At 37.7% G+C, this 20,564-nt stretch overlaps 1 protein-coding gene across 1 annotated transcript in view; it reads left to right on the forward strand.

Annotated features, from left to right (window-relative positions):
• CPA6 (carboxypeptidase A6) overlaps nt 1-14,816 on the forward strand; it is a 265,046-nt gene extending 250,230 nt beyond the window's left edge. The window contains exons 9-11 of the mRNA XM_069466420.1: nt 3,946-4,148; nt 8,549-8,633; nt 14,629-14,816. Of these exons, the coding sequence (XP_069322521.1) occupies nt 3,946-4,148; nt 8,549-8,633; nt 14,629-14,816 (476 nt within the window). The remainder of the gene's footprint in view (nt 1-3,945; nt 4,149-8,548; nt 8,634-14,628) is intronic.
• The last annotated feature ends 5,748 nt before the right edge of the window (nt 14,817-20,564 follow it).

A 20,564-nucleotide genomic window follows, 5' to 3' on the forward strand; every position in this document is an offset into this window, starting at 1 on the left:
TGGGTATCTTGGAGACTCCTCTACTTTTTTCAAGACAAACAATGCCCCAGAGAATGTGTCCTATATGGGATCTAGGTTTTCTAAAGCAGGATATTCCCTTAAAATACTGTAACTGGATAGTGTTCCCCCAAATTTCATATCCATTGGAACTTCAGAATGTGACTTTATTTAGAAATAGGGTACTTACAGAAGTAGTTAGTTAAGATGAAGTATACTGGATTAGGGTGGGTCTGAAATCCAATGGCTGTTGTCTAAGGAGAGGAGAGGACACACATACAAACACAGGGAAGAAGGCCATTTGAAGATAGAGGCAGAGACTGGAGCATAGTCATGTGCTGTGTACCAGTGCTTTAGTCAACTAAATGCATATATAAAGGTGGTCCTATGAGATTATAATACCATATTTTTACTGTACCTTTTCTATGTTTAGATACACAAATACTTACCATTATGCTACAGTTACACAGAGTATTCAGTACAGTAACACGCTGTACAGGTTTGCAGCCTAGGAGCAATAGGCCACACCATGTAACCTAGGTGTGTAGTAGGCGAGACCCTCTGGGTTTGTGTAAGTGCACTCTGTGATGTTCACTCAATGACACAATTGCCTGATAACGCATTTCTCAGAACACATCCCCCCGCTTAAGCAACACATGACTGAAAGGCATCTACAAAGCAAGGAATGCCAAGGATTACCAGGACTCACCAGAAGCCAGAAAGAGGCAAGGGAGGATTCTCCCCCAGAGCATCTAGAGAGTGGATGGCCCTGCTGGCACCTTGATTTCAGACTTTTAGCCTCAAGAACTATTAGAGAATGAATTTCTGTTGTTTTTAGCCACTCAGCTTGTGGCAATGTATTACGGCAGCTTTGGGAAACTAATATAAACACCACGTCTGCCACAGTAATACTAAAAGTAAATATCTGATGTATCCACTTACACATTTTTTTCTGTAGACACGATATTGCTGGATCTTTAGTTTTCTATATAAAAATATCAGTAATTTGATGGATGAATTTAATCTATTAGCATTCTTCATAATCATTGTTACATTAAGACTTATTCCTGCCATCCTAATTTATTTTTTTAAATTTGTTTCATAATATTATGGTGGTATAAACCATTTGGTTACATAAATAGCTTTTGTACCATATCCATCCCCCAGATAGTGTGCATTGTACCCATTAGGTATGATTTTATCCATCCCCTTCTCCCCCCTCCCACCTTTCTTTCATTTTTTCCCGAGATGGAGTCTCACTCTGTTGCCCAGGGTAGAGTGCAATGGTGTCATCATAGCTCACAGCAACCTCAAACTCCTGGGCTCAAGCGATCCTCCTGCCTCAGCCTCCCAAGTAGCTGGGACTACAGGTGCACTCCACCACACCCAGCCCCTGGTAATTTTTTCTATTTTTGGCAGAGATGGGTCTCACTCTTACTCAGGCTGGTCTTGAACTCCTAACCTTAAGGGATCCTCCTGCCTCAGCCTCCTAGAGTGCTAGGATTACAGGTATGAGCTACCACACCTGGCCCATCTTAATTTCTGTTCTTTATTTGCCAGTGTTTCTTCTTTCTCCTTTTGTTCCCCTCCTTTACTACTTTCATTGGATGGGTCAAACTTACTTCTGCTAGTTGTGAAGTTTGTGTTCTATTTTTCTTCTGGTGGTTAACCCTAATTTAAGACTCATACTTAGGTTTTTCTTCTATCAGTTTCTAAGTTTAATCAATATCTATATCTACTTTTCAAAAGAGACTAACAACTTAACATGCTTTTTCCTCCCCTGGTCCTCAGCCCTGTATCTTTCCATCAATTTGTTATCTCCTAGAATTTGACACCAGGATCATTGCACCTCCTCTCCCCTTTGGATGTTGCTTATTTAGACAGCAGATGTTACTAAGTTGCTTACTCTCCTGTAATTCTCACATCAAGTTCTCTAGGGTTATTCATTATTTTGTTGGAATACTTTCTCCACGGGTGTTTTCAAAGTATGTCAGTGAGTAGTATATACTTTGGAGGCCTTTTATGCCAGAGAACATCAGTGAGAATGAGAATTCAGCTAGACATGAAAGTCTAGATTCAAAATTCCTTTTTAATAAACACTTTGGAAATATTACCGTAGTGTTGCTGTTGAAAAGTCAAATGTGAATCTGATTCTTGTTCCTTTCTAAATGACCTGCTTTTTTCTCTCTGGAATTGTTTCCTTTTCTTAAATTTCACTTTAATATGTCAAAGTGTTGATATTTCCCACTTTATCTCTTTTGTTTGGTGCACAATAAGTCTGTTCAATCTTTCCTTAATTGTGAGGAAATTTTAATTAGCAGTTCTTCAAATATTAATATTTAACTTTACTTTTTTTCTTTCCTTCTAGGGCTCCTATTAATCACATAATGAAGCTTATTTTATTTTTTATACCCTTTAATTTTTCTCTCATTTTTCCAATTCTTTATCTCTCCCTGATGCCTTCTGGGAGTGTTTCAAACCCCACTTGATCTCATTAGTTCATTCATCGATTGTATTCATTCAGCCCATGAATTAAATATTTTGTCTCTACTATATCTGACCGGTTCTTTTTTATAACTCCATGTCTCTGTTTGTTTCCAGTGCCCTCCTACATGCCCTTGAAAAGATTTATTAGGATTATTGTAAATTCTTGTTTTCTCTGGCTCTTGAGTTCTGCTCCCTCCAGAATTAGTTGCTCAGTTTGTGATCTCACCTGTCTAGTGCTTTACGTTGATGTTCCACAGATCTCTATTTTTCCCACTCCCTTCAGAGCATCAGCTATAGCTTTTATATTACATTCTGGGTCCCATCTGCATTCCACTTGCTTCTGAAGCATCTTCAGAATGAGATCAAAGGCGGGAATCCCCCGTTGCTCTGAGTTCCCCATCTTGACTCTTGACTCTCCTACAGCATAAACTACACTTAACGTCCTCCAGATTTAGCCCAATTTGACTTGGTTGTCTTTTCATGTTCAGCAGAATTAGACTATGTCACAGAACCGCCAAACATTTTCCATTAGTTTATGAGAGAATTATTATTTTCTAGAGGTAGAGGAGAGAGAGTAATGGCCCCATGTGGCAAATAACCATGGAAAATTTCTTAGAACTATAATATTTTGTGATTGTTATAGTGATTCTTATTTTCCTTCCTTCCATAGACTTCTTAATCAGTATGCCCTATATAAGATTTTTTAATTCAAAAACTATTAAAATTTTGAAGATTTCCTAACTGAACTTTAACCAACCCCCAAGATAACAAGAGAAGCCTCTTGGATTTGACAAAACTAGTGTAGATATTGCTTATCTAAAAATGTAATAGAAATTGGTTTGGCATGTTCTTTGAAATTATTTCTGGACCACCTTTATGTTTTTACTCTATCAATATTGGTATCTTACCAGACACCTTTACAGATGTCTAGCCTTTGCTTTCAATCTGACTTAGACTTATTCGACAAATATTTGTTGGATGCTCGCCATACTCTTGCTCTAGCTGCCGGGTGCCCAGCAAGAAAGACATGGTCCCAGCCTTCACAGAGAATTAGAGTTTAAGAAAGAATCTAGATTGAATGCAGGTTCTATTAGAGCCTACATTCTGTGGGATTTGTTTTGTTTTTTTGTTTTTTGTTTTTTTTCTGTGTTGTTTCCAGTGTATCCCAGGCACCTAGAACAATATAAATATTGGTTGAATGTTAAATGAGTAAATATTGAACACTAATTACAAATGTGTTGAATGTTATAAAGAGAGAGTACGGGTGTTGTGGAGTATGGGGACTTGAATCACCTTGGAATTTACAGTATTGATTCCCATAGACAAGAAGTTAGATGAATTGCTTAATAATACCATATATTTACAGAAATAAAAGAAGAAGTTACCATTTAACAATGCTGATTTGTGTCTCTCATTTTTCCCTGCCCATTCCCCCACCCCTTTGTCTTTTCTCACTTGCAGATGAAGGAGCTTCTGTGCACCCTTGTGATGATACATACTGTGGCCCTTTCCCAGAGTCCGAGCCAGAAGTGAAGGCCGTAGCTAACTTCCTCCGAAAACACAGAAAGCACATCAGGGCTTACCTCTCCTTTCACGCCTATGCTCAGATGTTGCTATACCCCTATTCTTACAAATATGCACCCATTCCCAACTTTAGCTGTGTGGTAAGTGTTTGGCCTCATGTATGTGTGTGAGGCTTCATGCTTCCTCTCTGATGCTAAGATGGTTTGAAGTACTACTGATAATGGCAAACACATACAGTGTTTATGCTAAGAAGTATTTACATGTATTAACTCATTTATTCTTCATAACAATCATGTAAAGTAACTTTTATTATCCTCACTTTACTGATGAGGAAACTGAGTCCCAAAGAGATTAAGTGACTAGACTAAGGACACATAGCTTCCAAGTCCTTGGAAGGATTCAGCCCTGGGTCTAGCTCCAGAGTTACTGCTTTTGACCATTGTGCTGCTTCTCAAATGCAATCATTTCAAACCTATTTACATTCTTACCACAGGTTATTCAGGAAAGGTCAGGATGGATTTGATTAGTATTATAGCTTCGGTCACATATGCAGAGCTGTAATTAACTTTATTGAGTAAATAATTGTTCATAAATTATAGTCTGACTCTCATTAATTAAAAGCAAGTTTTAATTTATAAGCGCTATTTGCTTAATGCTTAAGTCTCTGGGCATGTATCTGACAAGTTAGTACTAAGAAGGAACCGACTTTCAGGCAAAAGATTACTTGAAAATGAAAAAGCAGAGTTCCTTTCTCTCCTATATCAGAAACCCAACAAGCTGTTCCCTATGGGGCACAATTTGTCATAAAGTGAGTCATTTCAGAGTCTATAGCATCTAAAGGCCTACAGTTCAAAACTAAGAAAAACTAATATATGGTGTTAGAAGTCAGGATGGCAATTACCTTTGGGTACAAGGGAGGGGGCAGAAAGGGGTTCGTGGGTTGCTGCTGCTGTTCTTGTTCTTGGCCTGGATGGTGGTACATGAATGTGTTCAATTTGTGATCATTTATTGAGTACTCAAAATTTGAGTACTTTTCTGTATGCGTATTTGAGGGCATTTTTGCCTCCTGACACGAAGCATGTAATGTTTTTTCCAGCACCACTTCTTCAACACCAATTGGGTGTGCAACGATTCAATTCCACTCTGACACTGATTACCCAAGGTTAGCATTAGACTCCGCAGGTTTAAGGACTCAGTCCCACAAGGCTCCCACAAGACACCAGTCACAAGTAGGGGTTCCCAGGTTACCCATACTTCTGTCCGACTTGGCTACAGAGTCGAAGGCTCCCACCATTTCTTCTTCAGGTTCAATATTTCACTAGAATGACTCATAGAGCTCAGGGAAGTGCTTTATTTACTAATACCTGTTTATTGTAGAACACACAACTCAGGAATAGCCAAGACCAGGAGAAGCACAAAGCAAGGTACAGAGGGTGGGTGTGCAGGCTTCCTTGTGTTCTCCAGGTATGTCAGAAATGTTCATCAACCCAGGAGTTCTCCAAACCCTATTCTTTAGGGTTTCTACAGAGATTTCATTACATAGGTATAATTGATTACATCATTGGCCATTGGTGATTGAACTCACTTTCTGGCCCCTCTTTCCTCCTCAGAGGACAGGGAATGGGGCTAAAAGTTCCAACTCCCAAATCATATGGTTTGGTCTTTCTGGCACTAGCCTCCCCCTTCCCCCATCCTGAAGCTATCTAGAGGCCCCCAGTCACCAGTCATCTCATTAGCATACAAAAGACACTCTTACTCTAGAGATTCCGAGATTTTTGGGAGCCTTGCACCAGGAACTAGGGACAAAGACTAAATATTTATTTTTTTATTATACTACAACGCTATACTTGAATTAAAAAGTTTTTGTAAAATAGAAGCTTTTCCTTTCTCCCCATACCTTGAACTCCAAATTTTGCAACAATTGCTGGAGTTTCAGGAATTCCTGACTTAGATGTCCAAGAACTAGGAGGAACCGGGATGTGAGGAAGCCAGCAGAAAGCCTGGGGAAGGCTTTCATTCTGTCCAAAAGGGGAACTTGTTCTTGGCATTCCAAGAATCCTGAGCAAATTCCCTCTGTTGAGAAATATTGTCAAGTGATAGTCATATTCTGCAGTGCTGTTCTTTAGCTGCTCTGTGAGTCAAATAGCCTTTCCTTTTGTTTTTGTTGTTGCTGCTGCTGCTGCAGCTGTTGTTTTGTTGACCTGGCATCGTGACACCTTGTATCGTAATATTTCCATAGGCAAATGTTCAGCCTTTTCTCAAATGGGAACAGTGTCTATTTATATTCTTAACAACAGATGATATGGAGTATGCAATATATAAAAATTATTACATGAGAATGTTCTTCATATTTTAAATTTATCTTCCCACAGTGAGTTAAGCCTATTTTCCTTTTGCCTTGGATTAGAGGGTGTGGCATAAGAATAGATCAGTGGTTCAAAACCAAGGCTGAATTTGCCTCCCAGTGGACATCTGGCAATGTCTGGAGACATTTCTGATTGTCACAATGGGGGTGGGGGATGCTATTGGCATCTAGTGGGCAGAAGCCAAGGATATTGCTAATCATCCCACAGTGCACAGGATAGCCCCCCACAGCAAAGAGTTATTCAGTCCAAAATGTCAATAGTGCCATCGTTGAGAAATCCCGGAGTGCGTTAAGCATAAGCTAAATCAATAAAACTAAGATTACAATTCTCAAAAACTAGTCAGTCTCTGAATGGTAACCAGAAACCATCAAACTGTATTAAAAATCTTCAAAAACATTTCATCAGTATGTAAGAGTCTGTGTTCCTGCTAACGTTTTTTTAAGTCATTCATTAGGTTGCTTTTTAAATAAAAAATATATTCCTTTCTCAGCTGAAGACTAAGTAAGGCCTAGGTCCTTTTGGACAAATTGGAAAGAAAAAACAATGGAGAAAGGAGAAATCACTTAAGTAAACTCTTTAAAATATTATTAAGTGTCTAGGTGTGCCACCCTGGAAAATAATTCTAGGGAAAAAATGAGAAAGCATTCACTTTTTGTGGACAGATATTATCCAAACCCCTTGTCAACATGTACCTGTGGCCAAATGGCAGAAGTACAGTGAGCTCAAAAGGCTAAAACTGTGTACATAATTTGTGTAAATAGGCAAAGTGGTTTTCTTTTTCTTTCTTAGATTTTTTTCCCCTGGGTTTAGTCATCTGAAATAATGAAGAACAAAGGTGTCCTCACCAGCAGAATGCAATAATGTTCTAAATGTAGAAATATCTGCCCTTGCCATGGAATATTGCTGAGATTGTTGGAGATGTTAAAATCTTAGAACATTCTCCATAAAGATATTTCATTATGGTTTTTACATTCCTTTTCTGTTGGCTCCTGTGGGAAGAATGTCATCACCAGTGAGATCAATAATAAATAGTCTGCCAGCTTCTGGAGCCTGGTCCCTGAATAGCCACAAAGGGTGGCATTGGCTGCAAATACTGCCTTATGCACCCCTGAGCCGAATGAGGACAGCAACCTAAAGCTCAGTCCGGCGCACACCACCATGTTGTCCAGAGTGTGTTAAATTATTCATAGGCAAATTGAAATGGGAGAGTTGTATACTGGTTTCAACATACTTCTTTTCCTTTCACTTGTCATACAATACTTCTCTAACTCCTGTTGGAACTAGGGCTTTTATACTATTTGAAAATGTTTAAAGGATAGTATCATCCTAGTCATAGTTGAATATTCACCGTTTAGTATTTTGATTGTGTTAAGTATTTTTTCTAATTTTTGGCATTGGTAGGAAGAGTTCCACCTTAGAATTTCTGTGTCTTAGCAGTACCTGACTAAGCTCTGTGGGAGGCATGGGTAACCTCAGAAGTCATGAAGCATTCTGAAGTTGTTCCCGTGCCCTATAAGGATAAACACAGCATAAGAGAAGTCATTCTTACACAATTAAAGATCACAATTGATCCAGATGTGTTTTAAATATCTTATACATAACCACTGAAATATATGCTTAAGAATCGATATTATTATCATAATACTTTTATAGATTTATTCTTATTCAACATTCATGTAGGAAATATCAGTCAAGCATCTGTTATATACAGACACATTGCTGAGTACTGGGTATGAGTGTGAATAAGACTGACCTGGTCCCTTCCCTGCCGAACGTTTTATAATTTACAGAAATAGGTGTCCCTGAACTAACGTGAAGAAGAACACTAAATCAGCCTTAGAAAATATGGGTACTTTACTTAACCACTCTTTGCTCTATAATGCCAGCACACCCATTTAACCGCCTTGAGCCTTCCTTTCCTCGTTGGTAAAATGGAAATATTGCTGCTCACTGGATTGTTGTGAGACAGAAGAAATGATGTGTTCCAAAACATGTTGCAAATGGAGCATGTGACATAAGAGTAATAGAATATTATTATTAAATATAGCCAGTAACTATTAATGTGCCCATCATCGTCCTCTATGTTGATGACTGATCAAGGCTCACATAACATGTCATTGTATCTAAAAGTATCAGTGTAACAATCTATAAAATTTCTCCATTTTCGCTCACAGGAATCTGCGGCTTATAAAGCTGTGAATGCACTTCAGTCGGTATACGGGGTTCGATATAGATACGGACCTGCCTCCAGAACGTTGTGTAAGTTTCCTGCGTATGTTGTGTTAGAATCATCTCTCTTGAACCAATATCCTGTACTATAACTTCCTTTTAAAAAGGAGAAAGTGTATTCTCCCTAAAGTGGAATTTTTGACTATCAAATTAGCCAAGGAAGATGGAAGGGGTTTATATCTGATTACTTTTACACAGCTTGACAGAAGTCACTGTACCCACTTAAACAAATTCTAAGCAGAGAACGTACTAAGCATGCAGTAGTGACTACAGGTTGGACGGAGATCTTATGACAGTTAGAACATACAAAAACGGGCGCCTTAAGCAATTGTAACTACTGTGAGGGTGGAAATGGGCCTTGAGAAGATAACGAAATAAATGTTTCAGCCCCTCAACAGCTTCCCTTTTACTCCTTCCCTCCACCATTCTTGTTATGAAATATTCTTTCTTATGTCCAGCTAAATTTTCCCTTAAACGGTGATTAAAAAGTATTTCTTCTTTCATACGAAACAGAAAGCAACTGGGTATATGGAAAAAACTTTGAGAAAAGATGTAGATTCTAGTCCTAATTCTGCCAGGTGTGTTTCCTGGCCAAGATATCTATTAATCCTGGGCTTTAGTTTCCACAACTGTAACATGAAGAATTGGACTAAATCATTACTCGTGGCGTTTCAAACTCTAAAATTCATTCACTGTATGACTTGGAAAATCTAGTGAGAAGTCATGTCTATCTGAAAGTCTATGTATGCATATGAAGGTAAACACACACATGCCATATATGTGTGTATAGTGACATCTGATTATGCTTCTCAGTAAGGTGGCAAATTTCTCTTGATTTCTTTAATCTACCTATCATTCTATTGCTAATGTCTTACCACTCACTTTCTTCAGCCTTCAGAACAAAAGTTTGGTTCATCAATTAACATTGCTTATGAAATGAGTTTATCCTAAGAATAAGAATGTCACAAGTATCAGTAGATTTTTTTTTCAAAGTCCATGATCATTGGTCTCATGCCGATCTTTTTAGAACTGTTTTTCAGTAGTTACCCTGGAAAGGGGAAAAATATTAATAGTATTTTCAAAATCATATTACTAATTAATACTAACCTAATATGTATAAAACATTAATTTTTAAAAGTCTTGCTAACAGTTCACTTTTTCAGCTTTGTATAAAGGCATAGTCATAGCATTATATTTACCAAGAACAATCTGTTACTATAGAAGTGAGGCTGTCACATCACCATGATGTCACTGTTGGCACATATTGTCTCTGGCTTTGGCTACTATGACTACTATTTGTAGTTCCAATGTACTCTAACCAGAGGGACACAGAAGACACAGCCTATCTTCTGTCCTTAACTGAAGCAAAGGGAATCTGAGAAACAGCAGCGTCATTTTCACATAATGATTCCATCTCTAACTTATCCTCGGAAAAACATCATAAAAAGTGGTATTATTTGAGTAAATTAGCATGCTCTGGAAATTTAATAATAGCAATAATAGGATTATATCAAGCTGGATCATATAAATTTCAGGAAACATACAAAGATTTTCTATAAAACATTTATTCATTTAATAAATGGTTTTTAAGAGCCTGTTAGACTAAAAACTTTATACTAGGCACTTTGGGGTATAAAGATGCAAAATAATAACAGCTAATATTAATATATCCTGAGCACTTTCAAGTGATTTATTATTTCATTTACTTTTCACAACAACCTTATATAGCAGGTACTATATTTTTTCAAAAAGGGAGACTGAGGCATAGAGAAGTCACCCAGAAGGTGGTAGGGACAGATGCAGCCCATGCCAGCGGTCTGCCCCTAGCGCCCTGCTTTCAACTTTGTGCTGAAAAGCTGGAGAGTGTGAGGTCACAGGAGCCAGAAGCAGAGAGTAGCCAGAATGGCTGTCAGCTATGTTAAATGCTGTGGAGAGGCTGAACGTGAGATCTGAGGGAAAACAAAAAACAGAAAGGAAACTAGGCCTGCGGTCATTGGTGACCTTCAAGAACAAAACTTAATAGACAGGTAGAGGCAAGAGCCAGCTTGAAAGTGGTTGAGGATGTACACACAACATATATAGAACTCAAAAGTTCTAAAGCAAAAGAAAGAAGAAAAAAGGATGGTAACCAGGGATATATGGCAGGATTGTGAGAAGGAACTGTTATAGGAAAGGGGTCTTTGGGTACTTTGGCCAGGGGTGGGGAACCTTTTCATGTTGGAAGGCCGCATTAATTTAACTGTAATCAAATAAAGGCCACATTCAAGAAAACTTCAATTAGATATACTTTAAAATGTACCTTATTTTCTAAAAATCTAACTACTATGTACTTAATAATTTTAAACAATGAAAACCATTTGTTCATTTTAAAGTTAACCTTTTAATGACTTTGTTGTGTCCACTTTCTGTTGGAAAGCTTTTGAATATTTGGTTGCAGCTTGGAGGCCAGCAGTTTCAGTTGATCCTCTAGATGGAATCAGTCATTTGTGACCTTAAGGGGATCTTGATTTGGGTTAGGTAGAAGAATGTAAATTTGCAGCAATAAATGGTTGAAAAGCACGAAAGCATTTTTCAGGCATGTTGCCGAAGGCGTGGGTATTCTGCATTTTTCCATATTTCAATTGGATGTTTCTCAGCAGCAAACAAATGACTTTAAAATGTCATCTACTGAGAGCTCAATCAATTCCATCTGTAGTTCTTTAGTTGCCTTGCTGATATCAACTAGGTGAGGCTGAAATGCTAATTTGAATGTGATGTCATGATTCTCAAAGTCAGTGAAACTTTCATTGTATTCTTCAATTAATAAGTCTGTAACAGTTGTGTATTCTTCAAATGATTCGCATATATCATCCTGCTAATCAATGACCTTTGCTAACTGGGGAAAATGTTCATCCAAAATCTCCTTTTAAAGAAGTGTTTAGAAAAAGATAGCATTTTTCAAAATGCTTGCATTTTTTTGCCACATATCATATATAGACTTAGTTTTATCTTGCGAAGAAATATTCAAGTAGTTTTGATTTGACATGCTGTCACACAGAAATGCTGCATTCCTATAGAAATCTTCTTTCAATAATTCACATTGCTGATTCTGTTCTTCATAAAATTTAACTATCTGTTCTCGCAGAGATAAAATTTTGGCTCACACCGTCCTTGCAATAGCCAATGCACCTTAGAATGATATGGCAAATCCACACTGAATACCTCATCATTCAACCATAGCATGTTATGACCTGACGATGCCATGTTGCATTTGCACCAATATAGCTAATTTTACTTATAACTTGTTGCAAAGTATCTCTTAAAATAATAGCTTTAGCACAGAGATTTTGCTGATGCAACATATAATAAAAAGAAATGAGAGCATCTGGATCTGTTATTACTTTTTTTTATGTGTCCAATAAACCCTTCATGTTTTCCTGTCGTGGAAGGTGCACCACTTGTACACTTGCTCAATTTACCAAATTCAGTTCAACTTCATGACATTTATCTTGAAAGTTGTCAAGATATCTATTCACCGTGTTCTGTTCACAGGAGTGCCCAAAGCGAGTAACTCTTCATAGCAAAGGAAATCTTCTGTTATGACCTGAATGAAATATAAAACCTGTGCTAAGTCAGTAGTATCAGTTGATTCATCCGAAGAAATTGAATAATATATATTTTCCTTTTGAAATATTGCTTGAAGTTGTTCTGTTAAATTGAAGGCTAATTTATAATGTCGATCAATTATGGTTCTCCTTGAAAAAGGCAGTTGTTTGTACTTTGAAATGTTATTGGGATCTAAGCATCCTACAACTTTGACAATGCATTCTTTCACAATTTCTACGTCACCAAATGGCTTCCCTTTTTCTCAAGTATATAAGCTACTTTTTAAATTGTTTCAGTGACATCATTTCTAGGTCTTACTGCTGCTTGAAAGAATTATCTTTGCTTTTGCTTTTCGTCTTTTGATTTCTGCAGTACAACCTTTTGCACTTCTCCCTCTAATTTAAAATATTTGTGGTCTTTATGAGTGTTAGAATGCTGATGAGCATTGAACTTCTTTAGTGTTGATATTGCAGTATTACAAAGCAAGCAAATTATTTTATCTCTAGCAGAAACAAGATAATATTGCAATTCCTAATCCTCATTAAAAAATCTATTTTCTTCCTTCAGCCTTCTCTTGGTCTTCTTGGACATGATGGTCTGTTAAACAGACAGAACTAAAAAATACTGTTGAGCTGTGCAAATATTCACAAATTCTACTTCAAACAGAAACACAGTGAACATTGTCAAAAGCTGATAACAGACTGGCACACTTGACCCCCATAAACTCTCACCAACCAGCCTCGTGCAGTAGTGGCTCCAGTCAGGTGGGGGAAGTTAGAACTAAATCATGAGTGTAGCAGCCGTCAACTTAGCCCTTATGGCTTAATATGTTCTAATTGTGCCCGTCAATCTAGGAGGATCACTTAAGCCCAGGAGTTTGAGGTTGCAGTGAGATGTGATGACACTACTGCACTCTAGCCAGGGTGACAGAGTGAGACTCTGTCTCAAAAAAAAGAAAGAGATGATGCATGTGAAAGACGAGCAGCATTTCTTTCTCTGATCATGAAGGAGAAAAGTCAGGGAGCTCAAATGTCAATAGAGGAGGTGATGGGGTAATCATTTAGAGTATGGGGGACAGTGGAAAGTGAGGGGTGGGATGAGTAGAGAATAGGAAAATTTCAATAAGTGAAGGACTAGAAAAAGGAGCCCAGAGCAGCACTGGGGATATAAAAACACTTCAGTGATTTTTCTTTTTTTTTTTTCAGAGACAGGGTCTCTCTCTGTCACACAGGCTAGAGTGCAGTAGCATCATCATAACTCACTGTAGTCTCCAACCCCTGGGCTCAAGTGATCCTCCTGTCTCAGCCTCTTAAGTAGCTGGGACTACAGGAGCATGTCACCATGCCTAGCTAATGTTTTAAATTTATTTTTTGTAGAGACAGGGTCTTGCTATGTTGCCCAGGCTGGTCTCGAACTCTTAAGCTCAAGTGATCCGTCCATCTTGGCCTGACTTCAGTGATTAGTGTGACTTTATAGGATATCTATTCAACAAAAACTTTCTCTAGCTCCTTCACCAAGTGAAAGCAGAAAAACTGGGCTAAAGATTGAAGATGAGCCAAAAAAAGGCAGAAAAAGGATAGGGATGTGGCATTTTGAGGGTCTGGTGAGAAATTCAGTGAAATAATTGACTGTGGCCCAGTGGACAGTCAAATGAAACCATAAGAAGGCAGCAAGGAGTAAAGAAACTGAAGGGTAAAGGCAAAGAACTAGATCAGAGGGAGTGGAAACACAGGGGAGGTGGGAGAAATGAGGAGACTCTCCGGTAATAGAATTTCAATATTCTAGACCTGGGAAGTGGAGAAGAACTGAGTGGCAAGAACTAAAAAACAAAAAAGTCCACAGTGTGGGTTGTTTATAGGTGAATAAAGTGATAAAGGGTATAGATAAATGTTATTGGAATTGAGGCTGAGAAATATGGAGGTCATCATTACTGGTAAAACATTAATACATAGACTAGATCCTCAAAGATGACAGCAGGTATGATTTATAGGTCTCATGAGCCAGTTGCCACAGAACTCCTGTTAAATCATTTTTATTAAAACAGTATTTAATTGGAAGGATGTAACATAATAAGCCAGTACTATACAGTATATATATTTAGAAAAATGGCCAGATGCAGTGGCTCACACCTACAATCCTAGCACTTTGGGAGGCCAAAGCAGGGGGATCACTTGAAGCCAAGAGTTGGGCAACATAGCAAGACCCCGTCTCTACAAAAAATAAATTAGCCAGGTATGGCGGCACGTACCTGTAGTCCCAACTACTCAGGATGCTGAGGCAGGAGAATCACTTGAGCCCAGGAGTTTGAGGTTGCAGTAGCTACGATCATGCAAATATACTTTAGCCCAGGCAAGAAGTAAGAGAGCGAGACTCTGTCTCAAAAAAAAAAAAAAAAATGCAGACTCTTTAGTGAGGCTAATATTTTTTTTCTAACTTTTAGATGTGAGCTCTGGTAGCTCAATGGATTGGGCCTACAAAAATGGAATACCCTACGCATTTGCTTTTGAACTACGTGACACTGGGCATTTTGGATTTTTACTCCCAGAGATGCTCATCAAACCCACCTGTACAGAAACCATGCTGGCTGTGAAGAATATCACAATGCACCTGCTAAAGAAGTGTCCCTGAGGGAGCCTACAGGTCAGGTCAATTGCCAGAGAGAGCAGGCTGATCTGAGCAAGAGCTCCTTGGTGCTGGGTGGAAATTGTTTTTAAAGAGAAGGGCAACTGCTTAGAGTGAACATATCTATGGACTTTAAAAAGATCTTCTCATGCAATTTGACACTTTGCAGCAATAGTAAATGGGAAAAATGAAGGCATAGCCTACTTTGTTATAAGAGAAAACATCCATTTTATATCCTTTTATAGTCTTACTTGATTACACAGGAAGGGGATGTTTTCAAATTTCTTTGTCTCAAGAAATGTACAAATTATTTGAGGCTTTCCCTTTAATAAACCTCATGTTCTCAATTAAGATCTAGGATAGTAATGATGTTTCATGATTTGGTTCTCATTGGAAATGGTAATTTTTGAAATGGAAAGGACCAACTATATTGCTTCATATGTTAAACACACAATTTATCAAGTTCTGTAAAAATATAGCAAGATAGAGCAACTTAGGTTTAGAGTCAGAGAATGCCACTTTAGAAAAGATAAGTAAACATTAATTAAGGTGCCAGACACACAGTTAAGAGCTTTACACTAATAATGTCACTCATTCCTCACAACACTATGAGGTAGATACTACTATTATTCTCATTTTTCAAATGAGGAAATTGAGGCTTAGAAATATAACGTAGGCTTCCTTTTCCAGGACCATGACAGGATAGGTATCTAGACTGCTGGAAATAACTAAAACTGCTCGACAAAATATAACTTTTTAAATCATCTTGAAGTCATCAGACAAAAAAGTAAGGAAATTTTAAAGCAGGCATTGAGTAAAAACAGTAACCTAGAAAGGTGAGTGGTACACTCCTACCCTGAGAGTTTTTGTCAAACTGACAGAGTATAGACGTTGATTACCACGGCATTTTGAGGAGTGGGCTCAGACAGCAAAGCCCAGGGCTATTCTACTTTGGGACTCTCCTCCTACCAGAATTCTTGGATTCCAAAGCACTCTACCTTAAGTGTAAGGTAAATTAGAAATAAACCTCCACACTACTTCTAATGGACCACAAGAAAAATTGACCTTTTCAAATTTTGGCAAGATTAGAGAGGAGACAAATTGCCACTGAGAATTTGAAACCACGAGTCATCCCTCACACGGGTTTGTGGCCCAAATTCAGACTAACCTAAATGGTCTGATAAACCGCTAGCCAAGAATCTAATTCAGATTAATCCCAGGCTGGTAATACCCCCGAAGCATTTGTTAGAATCCAATATAAATCCTCTTAGGGGATTTGTCTGCCCAAGGCATGTCATGAACACCAGGATAAAGAGATGGAGCCTAAAAAATTCTAGAAGAGGGAAAACACGGACAACAGAATGAGGAACAGAGAAGCATGAAACTTATCCACGGCCCCTTTACAGCTTGAAGACCATGGACACATACCTTCAGCGTCTTGCGGGGAAAGTATACAAGAAATCTACGCCCAGCAAAATTATCAGTGAAATCTGAGAGTAGAATCTAGACATTTTCATAAAAGTGAGGTCCTAAATTATTTACCTTTCTCAGGAAATTGCTGAAGGATGTGATCTACCAACATGAGGGCGTGTACCAAGAGAAAGACAAAGGATCCAGGAACACAGGGAATCCAACACAGGAGACGGGCATGGGGGAAAAAATCCCAATGGTGAAGGGAAAAGTCCCACATTCCATCTAAAATGTCAGATTTACAGAACAACTAACTTGGAGGAAAAGAACTGAAGACTTCAGATCAAATTCCCCCAAGATAAATGCGAAACAGATAGAACACTTAAACAGGTTCAGAGTCAATTTTTACTTACATCAGAGAATTTGGGGATGATTTAGTAATAAAAGTACAGAAAACCAAGCAAACTAAAACAAAGTATTTGTTAACTAGTGAAAACAATGAGTTATACAAGAGAAGAAATAGAATCATAGTATACTATGTGTGACTTAGCTATAAAGAATACTAATATAGTCAAAATAATGTTGGCCCTAAATATTGATTTAACTGAAAATTGTGATATAAATATATCAGAAGGATAGGAGGAGGTGAAATATTATAAATGTATGTGAGAAGAGGGAGCATAGGAGAGCTAAATCCTCATCCTTCATAGAAGGAAGTCAATGGGATAATCTCAAAGACTGAAAAATCAAGAAATACCTGTATATGCATGTTATGTAGACATAAGAAAGGAAAGAGAAGAAATAACTAAAAAGATGAAAAATTATTGGACTAATGAGAGGGAATAAGTAAGGAGTAAAAAATTAGTAAGGAGGGATGGAGCAGGGGACTCTTGTTTTTAATGTAAGCCTTGTCATATTATTTAACTGGTTTTATTTTTTAAATGATGAAATATACATGCCAAAGAGTATATCCTTTTGAAGGAAAATAATATTTTTTAAAAACAAACTCCCAACCACTTACCACCCAGTCTTTTTGATGTTAAAATGTATGTACATTGTTTCCATAAAAAACAATATCAAAATTAAATTTAGAAGAAATATTAAATGAAATTATATGTGGAGTGCCTAACACTGGTACTAGAGTACTGTAAACAATCAGTAAAAATTAGTTTTGTCTGTGTTTTACCAACGTAATTTATCTTTCTTTCTTGTAGTCCCAGTTCTCTATCTGCAGGAATGAGCCTCAGTCCTGCTAAGGAATAGTTCACCTGGGAATTTAACTTCAATACATCCCGCCTAGACCACAAACAAATGATCTGGGAGTGTGGGATTGTATTATACTAGTTATTTCTACCAGTAAAGCAGGCAAAATCCACAGTGTGCAGAACAGTCAGGAGAGCTGGAGGCTTATGAAGACCTCCAAGACTTGAAAGATGCTGCTTTCCAAAGGCCCTGACAAGATGCACACCAGTCAGCTGGTATCTGGTGACTTGCATGGACCTTACTGCCAGGAAACTTACTGCTTTGATTGGGAGCATGCTGCTGTAGTCCCTGCTCTGTGTCCAGATCCTTTGCAGGCATCTACTGATGTCTTTCCATCAAACATCATCACTCTCGTGACAACAAAATAATAATCAACTCTTGAGTATTCAGGAGGTAAGAAAAAAATCAAAGAATTTACAGATAACCCCCCAAATTCATTTTTCATTATATTTTTAATTTCTATCCTTACCATATCCTATGTAATAAAATCTGTTAGCAAGTTAATACCAAGAACTAAAATTTGTATTCTTTTATTTGTCCCGGCACACCACATAGTGTTGCTGCTAAGAGTGTTTTTTTCAAAGTCAAAGTAAGGGCAACATAAAAGAATCTGAATAATCCACAAACTGCAAGGCATATAGTTTCTTTATTAGCCACATATAAATTCAAGATGAAACTTTGCTTTGATGAACCTCATGCAAATTCTTTTCAATGATTACTCTCACATTTCAGTAGCTCTGTATATATCTTATGGATCAAGTTCTATAAGTGGGTGTTTTAATACTTAAGGGCTATTTTCATTTTTAATCTTTTTAAAACTAAGCCTCAAAACATCCCGTGGGATGATTTATGTGCAGGGCACTCTGCAACTGCTGTGTGTGAAGAACAAAACTGTTATATTTATGTCAATACTGAAGAATATAAAAATTTACTTCAACTAAAAACGGCACATGCATTTTTAAAAATAGTTTGGCAAGATACTTTTTTCCCCCTACTATTATAAAAAGCAATTTTGTAAATTCTGGTTATGTTGAGTTTTAGTTCTCAATTCAGTTTTAGTGAAGATTTTAGTTTCTTTGGGCTGCTATAACAAAGTACTACAAATTAGGTGGGTTAAAACAACACCAATTTATTGTCTCACAGTTCTGGAGGCTAGCAGTCCAAAATCAAGGTGACAGCAGGGTCATGCTCCGTCTGAAACTTGTAGGGGAATCCTTCCTTGCCTCTTCCCAGCTACTGGTCCATTGCCAGCAATCTTTAGCATTCCTTGGCTTGCAGCTGCATAACTCTGCTCTCTGCCTTGGACTCACACACTGTTCTGTGTGTCGGTCTTCCCATGGCCATCTTCTTAAAAGGATGTATTGGATCAGGGGCCCACCCTATTCCAGAATGACCTCATCCTAACTAATTACATCTGCAATGACCCCATTTCCAAATAAGGTCACAGTTTGAGGTACTGGGGGTTAGAACTTCAACATATCTTTCCTATTTCCAAAGCCAAAAAGAACTGAATCTTGCTTGAGTTTAATCTTTTGTTCCCAAGGCTATTTATTAGACAATAGACACAAAAATAAAACATACCTTTTAAGTTCTAACTCTCCCCATGAGGTTCTTTTTAATAGACTATTAATGGAAACAGAGTATGCTACTCTTTATAGTTTACTTTTTAAAATAAAAACATTATAGTTCAAATTATATGCTCTTCTTAACATAGGAAATCTGTTAGTTTTAATTAGTATTGTGTATTACCTTAGGTCTCAATAATTATTTTGGGGCTGCTGCATCATAAAAAAGTATTTTCAGCTAAGTTATACTAGGGCAAATCTAATTGATTAAATCAGAATTCTGTACAGCGTTAATTAAAGTATGCTGTAGATTAAGCACAGTAATTACATGAGCAATTGTATTTAATGAAATATTTTCATGAATCAGAATCAGATTATTGCATAATAAACCTGAAAACAGCTACACTGCATACCTAATATATTTCACAAAACACATTGCACTGAGAACTGCTAAGACATCTGAATGACCCACATGAAAATGAGGCAATTTGAAGATCTTGTCAGGCAGACCCTAATTAAGTTCTCATTTCCAACCCCCAAGCATGTTTCTGCAGTTAGGACTTCTAGGATTACTTCCTCCTTCCCCAGTGGATGCCCTCTGGGAGTCTCCGCGCAGAATAAGCATCCTTGTTTCACCAGCCCAGGCTAGGTGCGGCACCCAATTTCAACTTAAGACATTATATATAGCATGTCCACTGGAGTATTACTACTACTAGCCTTATAATTTAGTTTTGAGTTAAACTAGGAGGCTAGCTTCATGACCTACCATATAACACTGAAATGGTGTGCTCTAAGTTTCAGAGTGACTCGAGTAAATGCTTCCCCAGTTAGGAAGAATTGAAAGGTAAGAGCAACATCTAGCCCCTCCATGAAAGTGAGCCAGCAGTCCAGCAAACATGCTCTGGAAGAAATAATTTGCAACAATCAAATGACTGGTGTTAGGTTCAGTTATTGAATTTCTGCATTTTTGGCAGAGGCACAAATCCCTGCTATTCTAGACAGAATTCTTCAGTACTTTAGAGCTGTTTTCAATATTCTAAGGCAAACAATCTGATATCTGCTAAGCAGAAATTGTGCTGCTGGACGTGTTAGGATCCAGCTGTCTGTCTCAAGCAATATTGGTCTGAAATATTGTGTAAAGTTTTCATTTAGTGGAGCAGCAAACATGAATAGACAGTTTAATGGCTTTGTGTCAGGGTCAACAAAATCTCGTAAAAGAATGAATATTTGAAGTAAGTGTCGTTGCATCTGTCACAAACTATCAAGGGAGACACATAAGAATATCCTAAAGGGGTAGCACTGAGCTAACCAGGAGCGTCAAAGAATCAACTATTTGTGACAATAGTAGTAACTGAGTGGAATTTACTCCTAAAGAATTAATCCTGCACTGGGACCTTGGAATCAAATTAATTTTCTTTTTAGACTCATAAATGTGAACACTAAACTTTATCTTTCCTTTAAAATACTTGAGAGTCTTTTTCTTTGTATTTATTATTTTTAGCCAAACTGCTCTCCT

Source organism: Eulemur rufifrons, chromosome 3 (genome assembly GCF_041146395.1).
Source record: "Eulemur rufifrons isolate Redbay chromosome 3, OSU_ERuf_1, whole genome shotgun sequence".
Lineage (NCBI taxonomy): Eukaryota > Metazoa > Chordata > Mammalia > Primates > Lemuridae > Eulemur > Eulemur rufifrons.